We start from the raw sequence: 15,386 nt of genomic DNA, 5'->3' as shown, positions 1-15,386 counted from the left end.
CTATAGACCTTATTTGAATTTCACCAATTTTTGACTAATGTCTTTTAAATTTTTATTTTCTCATTTAAATAGCTAAAGTTTTTAAATTTTAGTTTATATTTTATGATGCATATATTTTTAAATGGCTAAAAAAAATCAAAAGAAAAATATTTTGTGATGTGAAAATCGTGAAATCTTTAGTTTTTTATACTTGTTTTCATAATCTGTTCAAGAAATATTTGCCTAACCTTAGGTCACTCAGATTTTCTTAATATGTTTTCTTCTAGAAGTTTTAAAGTTTTAGCCCTTACATTTAAATTTGCGATCCATTTTGAGTTAGTTTTTGTATATGGTATGATATAAGAGTTTTGATGTTTTTTGTTTGTTTTGTTTTTTTACCTCTTCATATCCAAATTTCCCAGTTCCATTTGTTGAAGAGGTTATCTTTTCTCTATTTAATTGTCCTAGTACTTTTTGAAAGTCAGTTGAGGCTGGGCGCGGTGGCTCACGTCTGTAATCCCAGCACTTTGGGAGGCCGAGGCGGGTGGATCACGAGGTCAGGAGTTCCAGACCATCCTGGCTAACATGGTGAAACCCCGTCTCTACTAAAATTACAAAAAATTAGCCGGGCGTGGTGGCGTGCGCCTGTAGTCCCAGCTACTTGGGAAGCTGAGGCAGGAGAATGGCGTGAACCCGGGAGGCGGAGCGGAGCTTGCAGTGAGCCGAGATTGTGCCACTGCACTCCAGCCTGGGCGACAGAGCGAGACTCCGTCTCAAAAAAAAAAAAAAAAAAAAAAAAAAAAAGAAAGTCAGTTGACCATGTACGTGGGTCTGTTTCTGGACTTAACTCCTTGGTTCTGTTGATCTATATGTCTGTCTTTAAGCCCCATACCACACTGCCTTAATTATTGTAGCATTACAGTAAGTCTTGAAATCAGGCCGTGTAAGTCTTCCATTTTGCTTTTTTTCCCCCAAGCTTGTTTTGGGACTACATTATAAGTATGTTAAGTCTATTTCATTCTGAATAGTTTATATTGCTGTGTTTTCAAGTTCACTAGTATTTTCTTCTGCAGTATTGAATGATTTATTAATCCCAACAGTGTATTTTTAATCAAGGGTATTGTGTTTTCCATCTCTAGAAGTACAATAAACAACTGCAAGGTCTGGAATATTTTGTGAGTTCCACATTTGGTATTTGTCATTTATAAGTACTGAGAATATTATTAAACTATTAACTTTCTCTTTCAGCTGCAGTAGACTGCTCAGTTCCAGTAAGCATGAGTACCAGCGTAAAGTGTAAGTAATTTTTTAACATTATTTTAATTAAAAAACAATTAAGATAAAATATACATCATATAAAACTTACTGTCTTAACCATTTTTAAGTGTCCAGTTCAATATTAAGTACATGAATATTGTGGTACAATAATAACCACTACCTCCAGAACTCTCTTTATACTGCAAAACTGAAATTCCTGTGCCACATAAACATTAATTTCCTCCCATAGGCCCTGGAAACCAACATTCTTTTTATCTCTGTGAATTTGACTACTGTCACCATTGTACTTACAATCTCTATGAATCTATTTTAGGTACCTTATATAAGTGGAATCATATAGTGTTTGTTCTGTTGTGACTGGCTTATTTCACCTAGCATGATGTCCTCAAGGTTCACCCACATCATAATGCGTCAGAATCTCCTTTTTTAAGGCTGAATAAAATTCCATTCTGTATATATACCACATTTTATTTATGCATTCGTCAGTTGATGGACACTTGGGTTACATTGACCTTTTGGCTGTGGTGAATAAACTATACTGCTATGGACATGAGTATACAAATACCTCTTCAAGACCCTCCTTTTAAAGATTTTGGGAGTATATTCAGAAGTGGAAATGCTAAATCATATATTCTATTTTTAATTTTTTGAGAAAGCATACTATTTTCTTTTTCTTTTTCTTTTTTTTTTTTTTTGAGACAGGGTCTCATTCTATTGTCCTGGGGCTAAAATGCAGTGGAGTGATCTCACCTCACTGCAAGCAATCCTCCTGGGCTCAAGCAATCCTCCCACCTCAGCCTCCCAAGTAGGTGGGATTACAGGTGCAAGCCACCATGCCCAGCTAATTTTGTCACAGCCTGTAATTGTCTTTTTATGTAGAGACAGGGTTTTACCATGTTGCCCAGGCTTGTCTCAAACTCCTGAGCTCAAGTGATCCATCTGCCTCAGTCCCCCAAAGTGCTGGGATTATAGGCGTGAGCCACTGCACCCAGCGACCACATCGTTTTCTGTAGCAGCTGCACCATTTTACATTACAACTAATGATGCTCAAGTATTCAGATTTCCCCATGTCCTCCCCAACACTTGCTTTTTTCTATTTGTTTAATAGTAGCCATACTAAAAGGTGTTGACACATTGCCTTTTGAGAAAGCATTTCTAACTTCAAAATTATCCAAAAATACCCAGGCACAGTGGCTCACACCTATAATCAGCACTTTGGGAGACAGAGGCACGTGGATCACTTGAGCCCAGGCATTTTAGAGTAGCCTAGGCAACATGATGAAACCCTGTCTCTTCAAAAAATACAAAAATTAGCTGGACGTGGTAGCATGCAACTCTGGTCCCAGCTACTCAGGAGGCTAAGATGGAAGGATTACTTGAGCCAGGGAGGTCAAGGCTGCAGTAAGCCATGATCATGCCACTGCACTCCAGCCTAGGTGATAGAGTGAGACCCTGTCTCAAGAAAAAAAAAAAAAGGAAAAAGAAAACCCATAATATTGACACAGTATATGTAGAATTCTTATATAGCTACCCTTTGACCAAGTATCTTCGTTTTTAGAAATATTTACTAAGCAAATCATCCGACTGAAAATTTGAAAACCCTGTTTAAAAATTTCTGAAGAATACCATTTGAAGGCTTTGTTTGATTTCAATTAAGAAATGTATACTTTAAAAATAGGATACTTTAAAAGTGTATACTTTAAAAACATGGCTGTCACAGCCTATGATTGTCTTATTAATCATATAAAAATCAGTGTTATAAATTTTAAGTTCAGGCCGGGCGCGGTGGCTCAAGCCTGTAATCCCAGCACTTTGGGAGGCCGAGGCAGGCGGATCACAAGGTCAGGAGATCGAGACCACAGTGAAACCCCGTCTCTACTAAAAATACAAAAAATTAGCCGGGCGCGGTGGCGGGCGCCTGTAGTCCTAGCTACTCAGGAGGCTGAGGCAGGAGAATGGCATGAACCCAGGAGGCGGAGCTTGCAGTGAGCCGAGATCGCGCCACTGCACTCCAGCCTGGGCAACAGCGTGAGACTCCGTCTCAAAAAAAAAAAAAAATAAAATAAATAAAAAAAAAATAAATAAATAAATAAATTTTAAGTTCAGTGTTTTCTAAGTTTCTAAGTTTTCTAAGTTAATATTTGAATTTATGTAGAGTTTGAGAACATTTCTACATTAAAAAGTAAATATTCACCTAAGGTTAGTTCATGGTAAATGATAAATGGATAAAAACATAGATAGGGAAGTGCCTTTTGGTTGCAATCTAGGAAAGATCAGAAACAGTAGGAATGGTTAACTCATCTCTTCTTGTATATCTTCTTAGTTGAAGAGATAGAAGGTAGGGGAGACAGTAGCTACCAGCTATAGTTCATAGCTACAAACACAGTGTCTTTCTCAGGCCTTGTGCTTGACACTTTGTATTCTCCCTTTTCTATTCCTTTTATGTTTGCAACAAACCTTTGTGTAGGCTGTCATTTTTTATGGAAAATTAGATTCAAATAATTTTAAAGGAGGAAAAAAGGCATGTTAGGCAAGAGTAGAGACTGCTTACTACATATTTTTAAAGACCAGTTTGGTCACTACATACAAGTTATATGGGCAAGTCATTTTACCTCTAACCTTCCTTTTTTGTGAAATGAAAGGTAATTAGATGATTTCTAAGGACCCTTCCAGATTTTTAATTTTTGTGCTTTATATTTTTTTCTTCTGTATCATATTAGTAACTTTTTTCTAGCACAAAACTGGTTCAGTGTTTACATGCTTTAAATATCTGGATCATTTGAATTAAGTTGGTTTTACCTAATTGTCATGAGAGCAAATAATCCTCCTTAACTGTGTGTCAATTTTATTTAGGAAAGCTTTGCAAAATTTTCATACTGGTATTAATTTTTTTTAAAAACATAGATATATAAAATAAAATTATCCCCTTTTTAAAAAAAACCTTGAATATATGTATTAATCCTCTTATTCAACCACACTTTTGGGTTTAAAATCCAAATTTACCCTTCACATTCCCAGCTTAGACTGGCACCACCACATACACCTGCTCAGACCCAGTACCCCTACATATCTTCAGACCTGACACTCATGCACACCCCACTAAGTTGGTGGGCTCATACCCACCACAGGTAATATGATGGATAATTTCCCTATTGAAGCCAGTATGTAAAGTCTGGAAGAGGTGAGTACTTCTTCAAATGTAGAGACAGAAATGCAGGTCTACATGGAACACAGAAAAATATAGGAAACATGACACTACCAAAGGAACACAATAAATTTCTAGTAAAAAGTCCCAAGAAATAGAGATCTATGAATTGCCTGACAAAAATTCAAAATAATTGTTTTGAAAAAGCTTGGCAAGAGAACACTGATAGACAACTCAAAGAGATCAAGGAAACGATACATGAACAAACTGATAAGTTCAACAAAGAAAATTTTTAAAGAAGCAAATAGAAATTATAAAGCTGAAGGAAACGAAAAATACAATAGAGGGTTTTAACTGCAGACATGTTAAGGTAGAATAATCAGAAAACTTGAAGACAGGTAATTGGAAATTATTCAGTCAGAGAAGAAAAACAATTGAAAAAGAGTGAAAAAAACCTAGGGACATAGGGTATATCATTAAGCAAACCATGCATACTATGGGAGTTTCAGAAGGAGAGACTGGCAGAGAGTTTGTTTAAAGAAATAACGACTGGAGAACTTCCCAACTCTAGGGAAGGAAATGGATTAGATTCAGAAAGCCCAAAGGATCCCAAATTGAACATAAAGAGGTCTATTCCAAGACACATTGTAATTAAATTGTCAAAAATTAAAGACAAAGGGAGAATTCTGAGTGTAGCATGAGAAAGGCAACTTATCACATACAGAATCCTATGCAAGATCATCAACTAATTTCTCACAGCAACCTTGCAAACCAAGAGAAGGTGGGATGATATAGTCAAAATACTGAAAGAAAAAGAAATTGCCAAGAATATTTTACGTAGCAAAACTCCTTCTTAAAATGAAAAAGAGATAAAGTCTTTCTTAAACTAACAAAAACTGAGGAAGTTCATCACTACTAGACCTGACTTTCAAGAATTGCTCAAAGGATTTCTTCAAATTGAAACAAAAACATGTTGACCAGCAATATGAAAGCATAAGTCTTTCTGGTAAATATAATAACATAACACTGTAATGGTGGTGCATAAATCACGTTAAACTCTAATATATGCTGTTTTATTAAATATTGAGATAATTGCTTTCCTTTAAAGGAGAACTTCATATGGTTTGGGTCCCGTTTAGGATTTTCTGCAGGGCCCACATGTAGATGTATAAAAGTTAACATTTTTGTTTTTTAAAAAAAACATAATGTAAAAATTAAAAGACAACAATATTAAAAATAACTATAACCACAAAAGTTAATGGATGCACAGTGTAAAAAGAAATAACCCTTATTACAAGAATACAAAGTATTGGAAGAGGGAGTAAAAGTGTAGAGTTGGCCAGGCATGGTGGCTCATGCTTGTAATCCTAGCACCTTGGCAAGTTGAGGCAGGCAGATCACTTGAGCCCAGGAGTTCAAGACTAGCCTGGGCAACATGGTAAAACCTTGTCTCTACAAAAAATACAAAAGATTTGCTGGGCATAGTGATATGCACCTGTGGTCCCAGCAACTCAGGAGGCGGAGGTGGGAAGATCACCTGAGCCCAGGGAGGTCGAGACTGCAGTGAGCCATGATCACACCACTGCATTCCAGACTGGGCGACAGAGTGAGACCCTGTCAAATAGGGTAACAAGAAAGAAAAAACCTTAATAGACACATAAAAAAGAATCAAAACAAATCACTCCCAAAAAAGCTTAAAATAACAAAGAGAAAAGTAGAGGAACAGAACAATTGCAAAACAAAATCAACTAACAAAGTGGCAATAGTAAGTTCTCACTTATCAAAAATTTCTTTAAATGTAAATAGTTTAAACTTCTCAATCAAAGGCATAGAGTAGCTCAATGTATATGCTGAAAATGAAGGATATTCCATGCAGATGATAACAAAAAAAAAAAAATCAGGTGCTGCTATACTTAACAAAATAAACATAAAATTATCTCCTTTTTTTTTTTTTCTTTTTGAGATGAAGTCTTGCTCTGTTGCCCAGGCTGGAGTGCAGTGGCGCAATCTTGGCTCACCACAACCTCCACCTCCCAGGATCAAGCGATTCTACTGCCTCAGCCTCCCAAGTAGCTGGTACTACAGGCGTGTGCCACCATGCCAGGCTAATTTTTGTATTTTCAGTAGAGACGGGGTTTCACTATGTTTAACAGGCTGGTCTCGAACTCCTGAGCTCATGATCTACCTGCCTCGGCCTCCCAAAGTGCTGGGATTACAGGCATGAGTCACCGCGCCTGGCTTTAAAATGATCTCTAGATACAATGACAGCCATTATATATTTTTTAAAGGGTCAACTTAACAGGAAGATGTAACAATCATCTACATACCCAACATCAGAACTCCTAAATATATCAAGTAATTGTGTACAAATCTGAGGGATAAATTACATTAATACAATAATAGGAGACTTCAATAATCCACTTTCAATAATGGATATAGAACCCAGACAGAAATCATTTAAACAGCTGACTTGAACAGCATAACAGACCAAAGGAATTTAACAGATATGTACAGCCCTTTACACCCTATGGAAGAATATGTATTCCTCAAGTGCACATGAAACCTTCTTCAGGATAAATCTCATATTAGGCCACAAAATCAGACATAACATATTTAAGAAGTTTAAAATCATTCCAAGTATCTTTTTTCAACCAGAATGGAATAAAACTAAAAATTAATAGCAGTAAGAAAATGGGAAATTCACAAATACATGGCAACTAAACAACACATTCTTGAACAGGCATTGAGTCAAAGAAGAAATAAAAACAGAATTTTTATATCTTGAAGCAAAGGAAAACAAAACCACAATATACCAAAACTTATGGAAAGCAGCAAAATTACTACTAAGAGAGTGGTTTATAGTGATGAATACTTACATTAAAAGAGTGGATCTCAAGCGACTCAACTGTATACCTCAAGGAACTAGTAGAAGAAAAATAAACTAAGCCCACCTGGGTAAATCCCTAGAAACATACAACCTACAAGAACTGAATCAAGAAGAAATATCCCAAATAGACCAATAGAAAAAAGGAGATTGAATCAGTAATTAAAAACCTCCAACAGAAGCCAGATGTGGTTGCTCATGCCTGTAATCCCAGCACTTTGGGAGGCCAAGGCAGGCAGATCACTTTAGATTAGGAGTTCGAGACCTTCTGGCCAACATGGTGAATCCCCGACTCTATGAAAAAATACAAAAAAATTAGCCAGGCATGGTGTTGTGCACCTGTAATCCCAGTTATTCAGGAGGCTGAGGCAGAAGAATCACTTGAGTCCAGGAGGTGGAGGTTGCAGTGAGCCAGATCATGCCACTGCACTCCAGCCTGGGCGACAGAATGGGATAAAATCTCAAGAAAATAAAATTAAAAATTAAAAAAAAAACAACTTCCCAACAAAGAATAACCCAGGACCAGATATCTTCATAGGTAAATCTACCAAATATTCGAAGAAAGGTTAGTACCAGTCCTTCTTAAACTCTTATAAAAATAGAAGTGGGAATACTTCCAAACTTATTTTATGAGGCTAACACCACCCTGATGCCAAAACCAGACAAAGACACCACAAGAAAAGAAAGCTACAGGCCAATATATCTGATTAATTTAAGTGCAGAAATCTTCAGTAAAATACCAGCAAACTGAATTCAACTGCATGTTAAAAGAATCAAACACCATGACCAAGTCAGATTTATCCCTGGGATACAAAGGTGGTTCAACATATGCAAATCAACCCGTATGATATACCACAGTAACATAGTGAAAGATTAAACACTACACAGTCATCTCAATACATGCAGGAAAACCATTTGACAAAATTCAGCATCCATTCGTGATAAACTCTCTCAACAAAATAGGAATAGAAGGAACTTACCTCAACAGCATGAAAGCTATATATGAAAATCCCACAGGTAACATGATGCTTAATGAAGAAAAACAAAGCTTTTCCTCTAAGATCTGGTATAAGGCAAGGATTCCCCATTTTTGCCACTTCTATATAACATAGCACTGGAAGTCCTAGCCAGAGCAATTAGACAAGAAAAATAAAAGGCATACAAATTAGAAAGAAAGAGAAGTAAAACTAGGTGTGGTGGCTCACACCTGTAATCACAATACTTGGGAGGACCAATGTGGGGAGATCACTTGAGGCCAGGAGTGGCCAGCCTGGGCAACATAGTGAGACCATGTCTCTACAAAATAAAAAAAACTAAAAATTAACCAGGCATGGTGACACATACCTGTAGTCCTAGCTACATTGGAAGCTGAGGCAGGAGGATCACTTGAGCCCAGGAAGTCAAGGTCGCAGTGAACTTTGACCATGCCACTGAACTCCAGCATGGGCAACAGAGAAAGACCCTGTCTCAAAAAAAAAAAAAAAAAAGTAATTTCTGTTTGTGATGACATGGTAATATATGTAGAATACCCTAATGCCCAATAAAAAAGAACTGTTGCAATAAAGAAATTTAATATAGTTTCAGGATACAAAATTAATGTACAAAAACCAGTGGCATTTCTGTACACAACTGTCTGAAAAGGAAATTAAGGAAACAATGCCATTTCCAACAGCAACAGAAAGGGTAAAATGCTTAGGAATAACCTTAAACAAAAAGGTTGAAAACTTGTACACTGAAAACTATTAAACATCAATAAAGGAAATTTTAAAAGACACAGATAAATGGAAGACATCCATGTTTATGAATTGGAATAATCAATATTGTTATAATTTTTGTACTACCCAAAGTGTTCTATAAATTTACTGCAATCCCTATAGAAATCTCAAAGACATTCTTTACAGAAATAGAACAAACAATCCTAAAATTCATATGAGACCACAGAAGACCACAAACAAAACAATCTTGAGCAAGAAAAACAAGGTTGGAGAAATCACACTTTCTAAATTTCAAAATATATTTCAAAGCTACAGTAATCAAAACAGTATGGAACTGGCATAAAAACACTTATCAGACCAATGGAAAAGAATGGAGAACCCAGAAATAAATCCATGTATTTATAGTAAACTGATCTTCAAAAGGGTACCAGAAACACACAATGGGGAAAGGATAGTGTCATCAATAAATGACTCTGGGAAAAGTGGATAGCCCCACGGAGAAGGATGAAAATGGACTCTTAAACCATAAACAAAAATCAACTCATACAAAAATCAGCTCAAAATGGATTAAAAAACTTAAATATAAGGCCCTAATCCATAAAACTACTAGAAGGGAACATAGAAAAAAAGCTTTTTGGCATTAGTCTGGGCAATAATGTTTTTGGATAAGACTCCGAAAGCCAGGCAACAAGAGCAAAAATAGACAAATGGAATTCACCAAACTCAAAAGCTTTTGTACAGCAAAGGAAACAATTGACAGAGTAGAATGCATAGGCAACTTACAGAACGGGAGGAAATATTTGCAAACCATGTATCTGATAAGAGGTTAATATCCCAACTATGTAAGTAATAAGTACAACTCAATAGCAAAAAAAAAAAAAAAACAAAACCTTGCTATAAAAATGCATGAAGGACCTGAGTAGGCATTCTCAAAGGAAGACATACAACTGGCCAACAAGTATATGAAAAGATGCTTAACATTACTAATTATCAGGGAAAATGCAAATCAAAACCCTAATGAGATATCAATCACACCTGTGAGAATGGCTATCAAAAAGACAACGTATAACAAGTGTTCGCAGGGATGTGGAGAGAAGGGAACCCTTGTGCACTGTTGCTAGGAATGTAAGTTGGTACAGCCATTAGGCAAATCAATATAGAGCCTCCTCAAAAAATTGAAAATAGAACTACCATATGATTAAGCAATCCCACTTCTGAATATATATCCAAAGGAAATGAAGTCAGTATGTCAAGAAGATATCTGTTCTCCCACGTTTGTTGCAGCATTGTAGTAAGTAGTCAAGATATAGAAACAACCTGTCTGTTGACAGATGAATGGATAAAGAAAATGTGGTATGTGTGTAAAGAAATATTACACGCACATATACACAACCCACACCACATTTATAACATACACACAGACACAAAACCCACACCACATAGTCAGCTTTTAAAAAGAAGGAAATCCTGTGATTTCTGTCATTTGTGACAACACAGATGAACCTGAAGGTTCATTTTAGATTCCACATGTAAGTGAGGTAATGTGGTACTTGCCTGTGTCTGGATTATTAAACATGTATGTGTGCAATCTAAAGTGGGCACCCTCAAAGAGGCAGAGAGTAGAATGGAAATTGCCAGGGGGAAATGGGGAGATGTTGGTCAAAGAGTATAAAGTTTTAGTTATGCAAGTTGAGTAAGTTCTGGAGATCTAGTGTACAACATTAATTAGAGTTAACAGTACTGTATAATGTACTTGAAATTTGCTAAGACGGTACATCTGTGTTCTCACCACAAAAAAAGAAAAAGTGGTGACTATGTTAGGTGATACATTAATTATCTTGATTATGATGATTATTCACAATATATATCAACATATCAGATTAAATGCCTGAAACATATATAATTTGTCCGCTATACCTTAACAAAGCTGAAAAAATTATTACCTAAACAATCTAATATATACAAACTTAAATAGAATGACTACCTGGTCATGACTGGAAATAATATATTAACCAGATAAATTTGGTTAATGTATTGACTGGACCAAAAGAAAGGGCATATCTTGTTATAAGATAAAAAGATTCTATATAATGCAAATGTATTATATTGATACGTACTTTTTAAAGTATTGATACTTTTTTTTTTTTTTGAGACAGAGTCTCGCTCTGTCGCCCAGGCTGGAGTGCAGTGGCCAGATCTCAGCTCACTACAAGCTCCGCCCCCCAGGTTTACGCCATTCTCCTGCCTCAGCCTCCCGAGTAGCTGGGACTACAGGTGCCCACCACTGCGCCCGGCTAATTTTTTGTATTTTTTTTTTAGTAGAGACGGGGTTTCACTGTGTTAGCCAGGATGGTCTCGATCTCCTGACCTCGTGATCCACCCGTCTCGGCCTCCCAAAGTGCTGGGATTACAGGCTTGAGCCACTGCACCCGGCCAGTATTGATACTTTTTAAAGTAATTTCTAAATTCAATGTGAGCTCAATTAAGATGCCAAAAATGAATATTGTTCATATACTACTTGACAAAATGTTCCAAAAGTAACCTACATATATATGAGAAAATAGCCATAAATAATCTGAACATGAATAGAAAAGGGTAGTAGAGTAGCCCTACTAAGTATTTAAAAGTATTTTAGGTCAGGCATGGTGGCTCACGCCTGTAATTCCAGCACTTTGGGAGGCTGAGGTGGGAGAATCACCTGAGGTCAGGAGTTCGAGACCAGCCTGTAGAGAAACATGGTGAAACCCCCTTCTCTACTAAAAATACAGAAATTAGCCAGGTGTGGTGGCACGCACCTGTAGTCCCAGCTACTTGGGAGGCTGAGGCACGAGAATCACTTGAACCTGGGAGGCGGAGGTTGCAGTGAGCCAAGATCACGCCATTGGACTCCAGCCTGGGCAGCCTGGGCAGCAAGAGTGAAACTCTGTCTCAAGAAAAAAAAAAAGGAAAATCAAAATCACAAATGTAAAATAATCATTCTGAATAACATTTAATTTAGTTTGCTAGAGTTTGTTCATTGATTTATTCAGCATATGTTTTTTGGGCCCCTGCTATGTGCTAGACACTATTCTAAGGGCTGGGACTAAAGAGGTGAACAAGACAAATTTCCTGCTTTTGTAGAGTTCACACTGTAGTTGGAGGAGACAAACAATAAGCGAATACCAATAAATAGATAAAGAATATGTCATATGGTAATAAATGCAATGGAAAAAAAATGACTGAGAGTCCTTTGGAGGAGAAGGCCTTGCTGATAAGGTGACAGTTGAGCAGAGACCTGAAAGAATTAAGGAAGAGGCATGTAGCTGTCTGGTGAAAAAGCAGTCCAGAGGAAACAGCAAGTGTAAAAGCCTTGCAATGGTGTCGTGATTGGTGTTTTCAAAAAACAGCAGGGAGGGCTGTATAGCTAGTATGAAATAAGCCAACTGAAGAGTAATAGATTAAGTCACTGAGATGGAACAGAGGGATGCAGATGATAAAAGGCAGTGGCCATTGCACAGACTTTGGCCTTCACTCCGAATGACATTGCAAGCCATTGGAGGGTCTTGAAGAGAGGAGTAGCAGGACCACTTTTACTTTTAAAATCACCCCTTTGGCTTCATAGTTGAGAATAGTCTGTAAGAGGCAATTACAGAAGCAGAATGACTAGTTAGAAGACAAAAAATAATCCAGATGAGAAATAATGGTGACTGGGACCAGAGTGGTTGCAGGGGAGAGAGATTGAAATAATTGGATTCTGGAAACATTTCAAATGTATGTCAATAGTATTTACTGATGGGTTGGATGTAGATGTAGTATGAGGGAAAAAAGAGGAGTGAGTCAGAAATGACTTCCAAGACTTAGAACCTGTCAGCCAAAAGGATGGAGTTATGATTTACTGAAGTGAGCAATATCACAGGAAAAGATTGAGAGGAGAAAGCAAATCAGTAGTTCAGTGTTGGTCATTACATCTGAAATAAATGCCTATTACGTAGCCAGTTGGCAACCCTGAGGAAGCAGTTGGAGTGCAGGTCTGGAATTCTAGAGACAATTTCAGGATAGAGCTAAAAATTTGGGATTCGACAGCATATAAGGGGTATTTAAAGAATTGCTTACATTTTTTGTTTTTAAAATTTAGATTTAGGTATTTATCCATGCTTATTTATCCATGCTATTTTCTGCTTTTAGTCAGTTAAGGCAGGAGTTTTTCCTTTTTGCTATATAAACCAAATTGTGATGGCTTAGAGTAATTGCAAATATTATAATCACCAAATTAAGTGTAATTAATAATCATTCTTCATTATATATGATTTTTCATTATAATGAATTTGGCTTAGAAACAGGCTTTCTAGACACATAAAAAGAGAACTCTGGATTTGAGCCATCTCTGTTTTTATAAGCTACTCTGTACTTTTCTGTCATAGCAGACTACCAACTTGATCAGTACCTAACCTGGAATGTAGTTTGTTGAATTATTTAAATATTTTCATTTTTATAGAAGTTTTATTGAAAAATAATTTACATACTATAAGATTCACTGAGTTTTACTAAATTTACAGAATTGTGTAACCACAAAGTAATTTTAGAACATTTTCATCAGTTTATGAAGATCCCTTGCACCCATTTGCAGCCATGCTGCAAATTCCTACCCCTAGCCTCAGGTAACCACTAATCTACTTTTATTTTTTTTTAGTATTCTATCTTTTGTTATTGGAAAAAGAAGAAATTCTATTAAATAAATATATTTACAGATCAAAATGATCTTTAATCTATTTGTAAGTAGTTTCCACAATTGCATTTGTATATAGTTTCTTTAGAGAAGAAAAATATTGACTAAAAAATATCCAGGTGTTCTTTTTTTCCCTTTTTCTTTTTTATTATTATACTTTAATGTCTGGGATACATGTGCAGAAGATGCAGGTTTGTTACACAGGTATACATGTGCCATGGTGGTTTGCTGCACCCATCAACCTGTCATCTAAATTAGGTATTTCTCCTAATGCTATCCCTCCTCGAGTCCCCCAGTAGGCTCCAGTGTGTGATGTTCCCCTCCCTGTGTCCATGTGTTCTCATTGTTCAACTCCCACGTATGAGTGAAAACATGCAGTGTTTGGTTTTCTGTTCCTGTGTTAGTTTGCTGAGAATGATGGTTTCCAGCTTCATCCATGTCCCTACAAAGGACATGAACTCATCCTTTTTTATGGTTGCATAGTATTCTATGGTGTATATGTGCCACATTTTCTTTATCCAGTCTGCCATTGATGGGCATTTGGGTTGGTTCCAAGTCTTAGCTATTGTGAATAGTGCTCCAATATACAAACATGTGCATATGTCTTTATAGTAGAATGATTTATCATCCTTTGGGTATATACCCAGTAATGTGATTGCTGGGTCAAATGGTATTTCTGGTTCTAGATCCTTGAGGAATTGCCACAGTGTCTTCCATAATGGTTGAACTAATTTACATTCCCACCAACAGTGTAAAAGCATGCCTATTTCTCCACATCATGTCTAGCATCTGTTGTTTCCTGACTTTTTAATGATTGCCATTCTAACTGACATGAGATGGTATCTCATTGTGGTTTTGATTTGCATTTCTCTAATGACCAGTGATAATGAGCTTTTTTTCATGTTTGTTGGCTGCATAAATGTCTTCTTTTGAAAAGTGTCTGTTCATATCCTTTGCCCACTTTTTGATGGGGTTGTTTTTTTCTTGTAAATTTGTTTAAGTTCCTTGTGGATTCTGGATATTAGCTCTTTGTCAGATGGCTAGATTGCAAAATTTTTCTCCCAATATGTAGGTTGTCTGTTGACTCTGATGATAGTTTATTTTGCTGTAGAGATGCTCTTTAGTAGATCCTGTTTGTCAGTTTTGGCTTTTGTTGCCATTGCTTTTGGTGTTTTAGCCATGAAGTCTTTGCCCATGCCTATGTCCTGAACGGTATTGCCTAGGTTTTCTTCTAGGGTTTTTACGGTTTTAGGTCTTACATTTAAGTCTTTAATCCATCTTGAGTTAATTTTTGCATAAGATATAAGGAAGGGGCCCAGTTTCAGTTTTCTGCATATGGCTAGCCAGTTTTCCCAACACCATTTATTAAATAGGAAATTTTTTCCCCATTGCTTACTTTTCTCAGGTTTGTCAAAGATCAGATGGTTGTATATGTGTGGTGTTATTTCTGAGGCCTCTGTTCTGTTCCATTGGTCTATATATCTGTTTTGGTACCAGGATCATGCTGTTTTGATTACTGTAGCCTTGTAGTATAGTTTGAAGTCAGGTAGCATGATGCCTCCAGCTTTGTTCTTTTTGCTTGGGATTGTCTTGGCTATACCAGCTCTTTTTTTGGTTCTATATGAAATTTAAAATAGTTTTTTCTAATTCTGTGAAGAAAGTCAATGGTAGTTTGATGGG

The 15,386-nt window shown here is 36.6% G+C and overlaps 1 protein-coding gene across 6 annotated transcripts in view; it reads left to right on the top strand.

Annotated features, from left to right (window-relative positions):
* SPATA7 (spermatogenesis associated 7) overlaps positions 1 to 15,386 on the top strand; it is a 64,281-nt gene that overhangs the window by 9,761 nt on the left and 39,134 nt on the right. For all 6 annotated transcript variants that reach the window (XM_050798546.1, XM_050798545.1, XM_050798544.1 and 3 more), the window contains one exon: positions 1,228 to 1,275. In XM_050798546.1, the coding sequence (XP_050654503.1) occupies positions 1,228 to 1,275 (48 nt within the window). The remainder of the gene's footprint in view (positions 1 to 1,227; positions 1,276 to 15,386) is intronic.

Source organism: Macaca thibetana, chromosome 7 (assembly GCF_024542745.1).
Source record: "Macaca thibetana thibetana isolate TM-01 chromosome 7, ASM2454274v1, whole genome shotgun sequence".
Taxonomy (NCBI): Eukaryota; Metazoa; Chordata; class Mammalia; order Primates; family Cercopithecidae; genus Macaca; species Macaca thibetana.
Note: the sequence above shows the minus strand (reverse complement) of the source record. Positions and strands in the feature narration are given on the sequence as shown.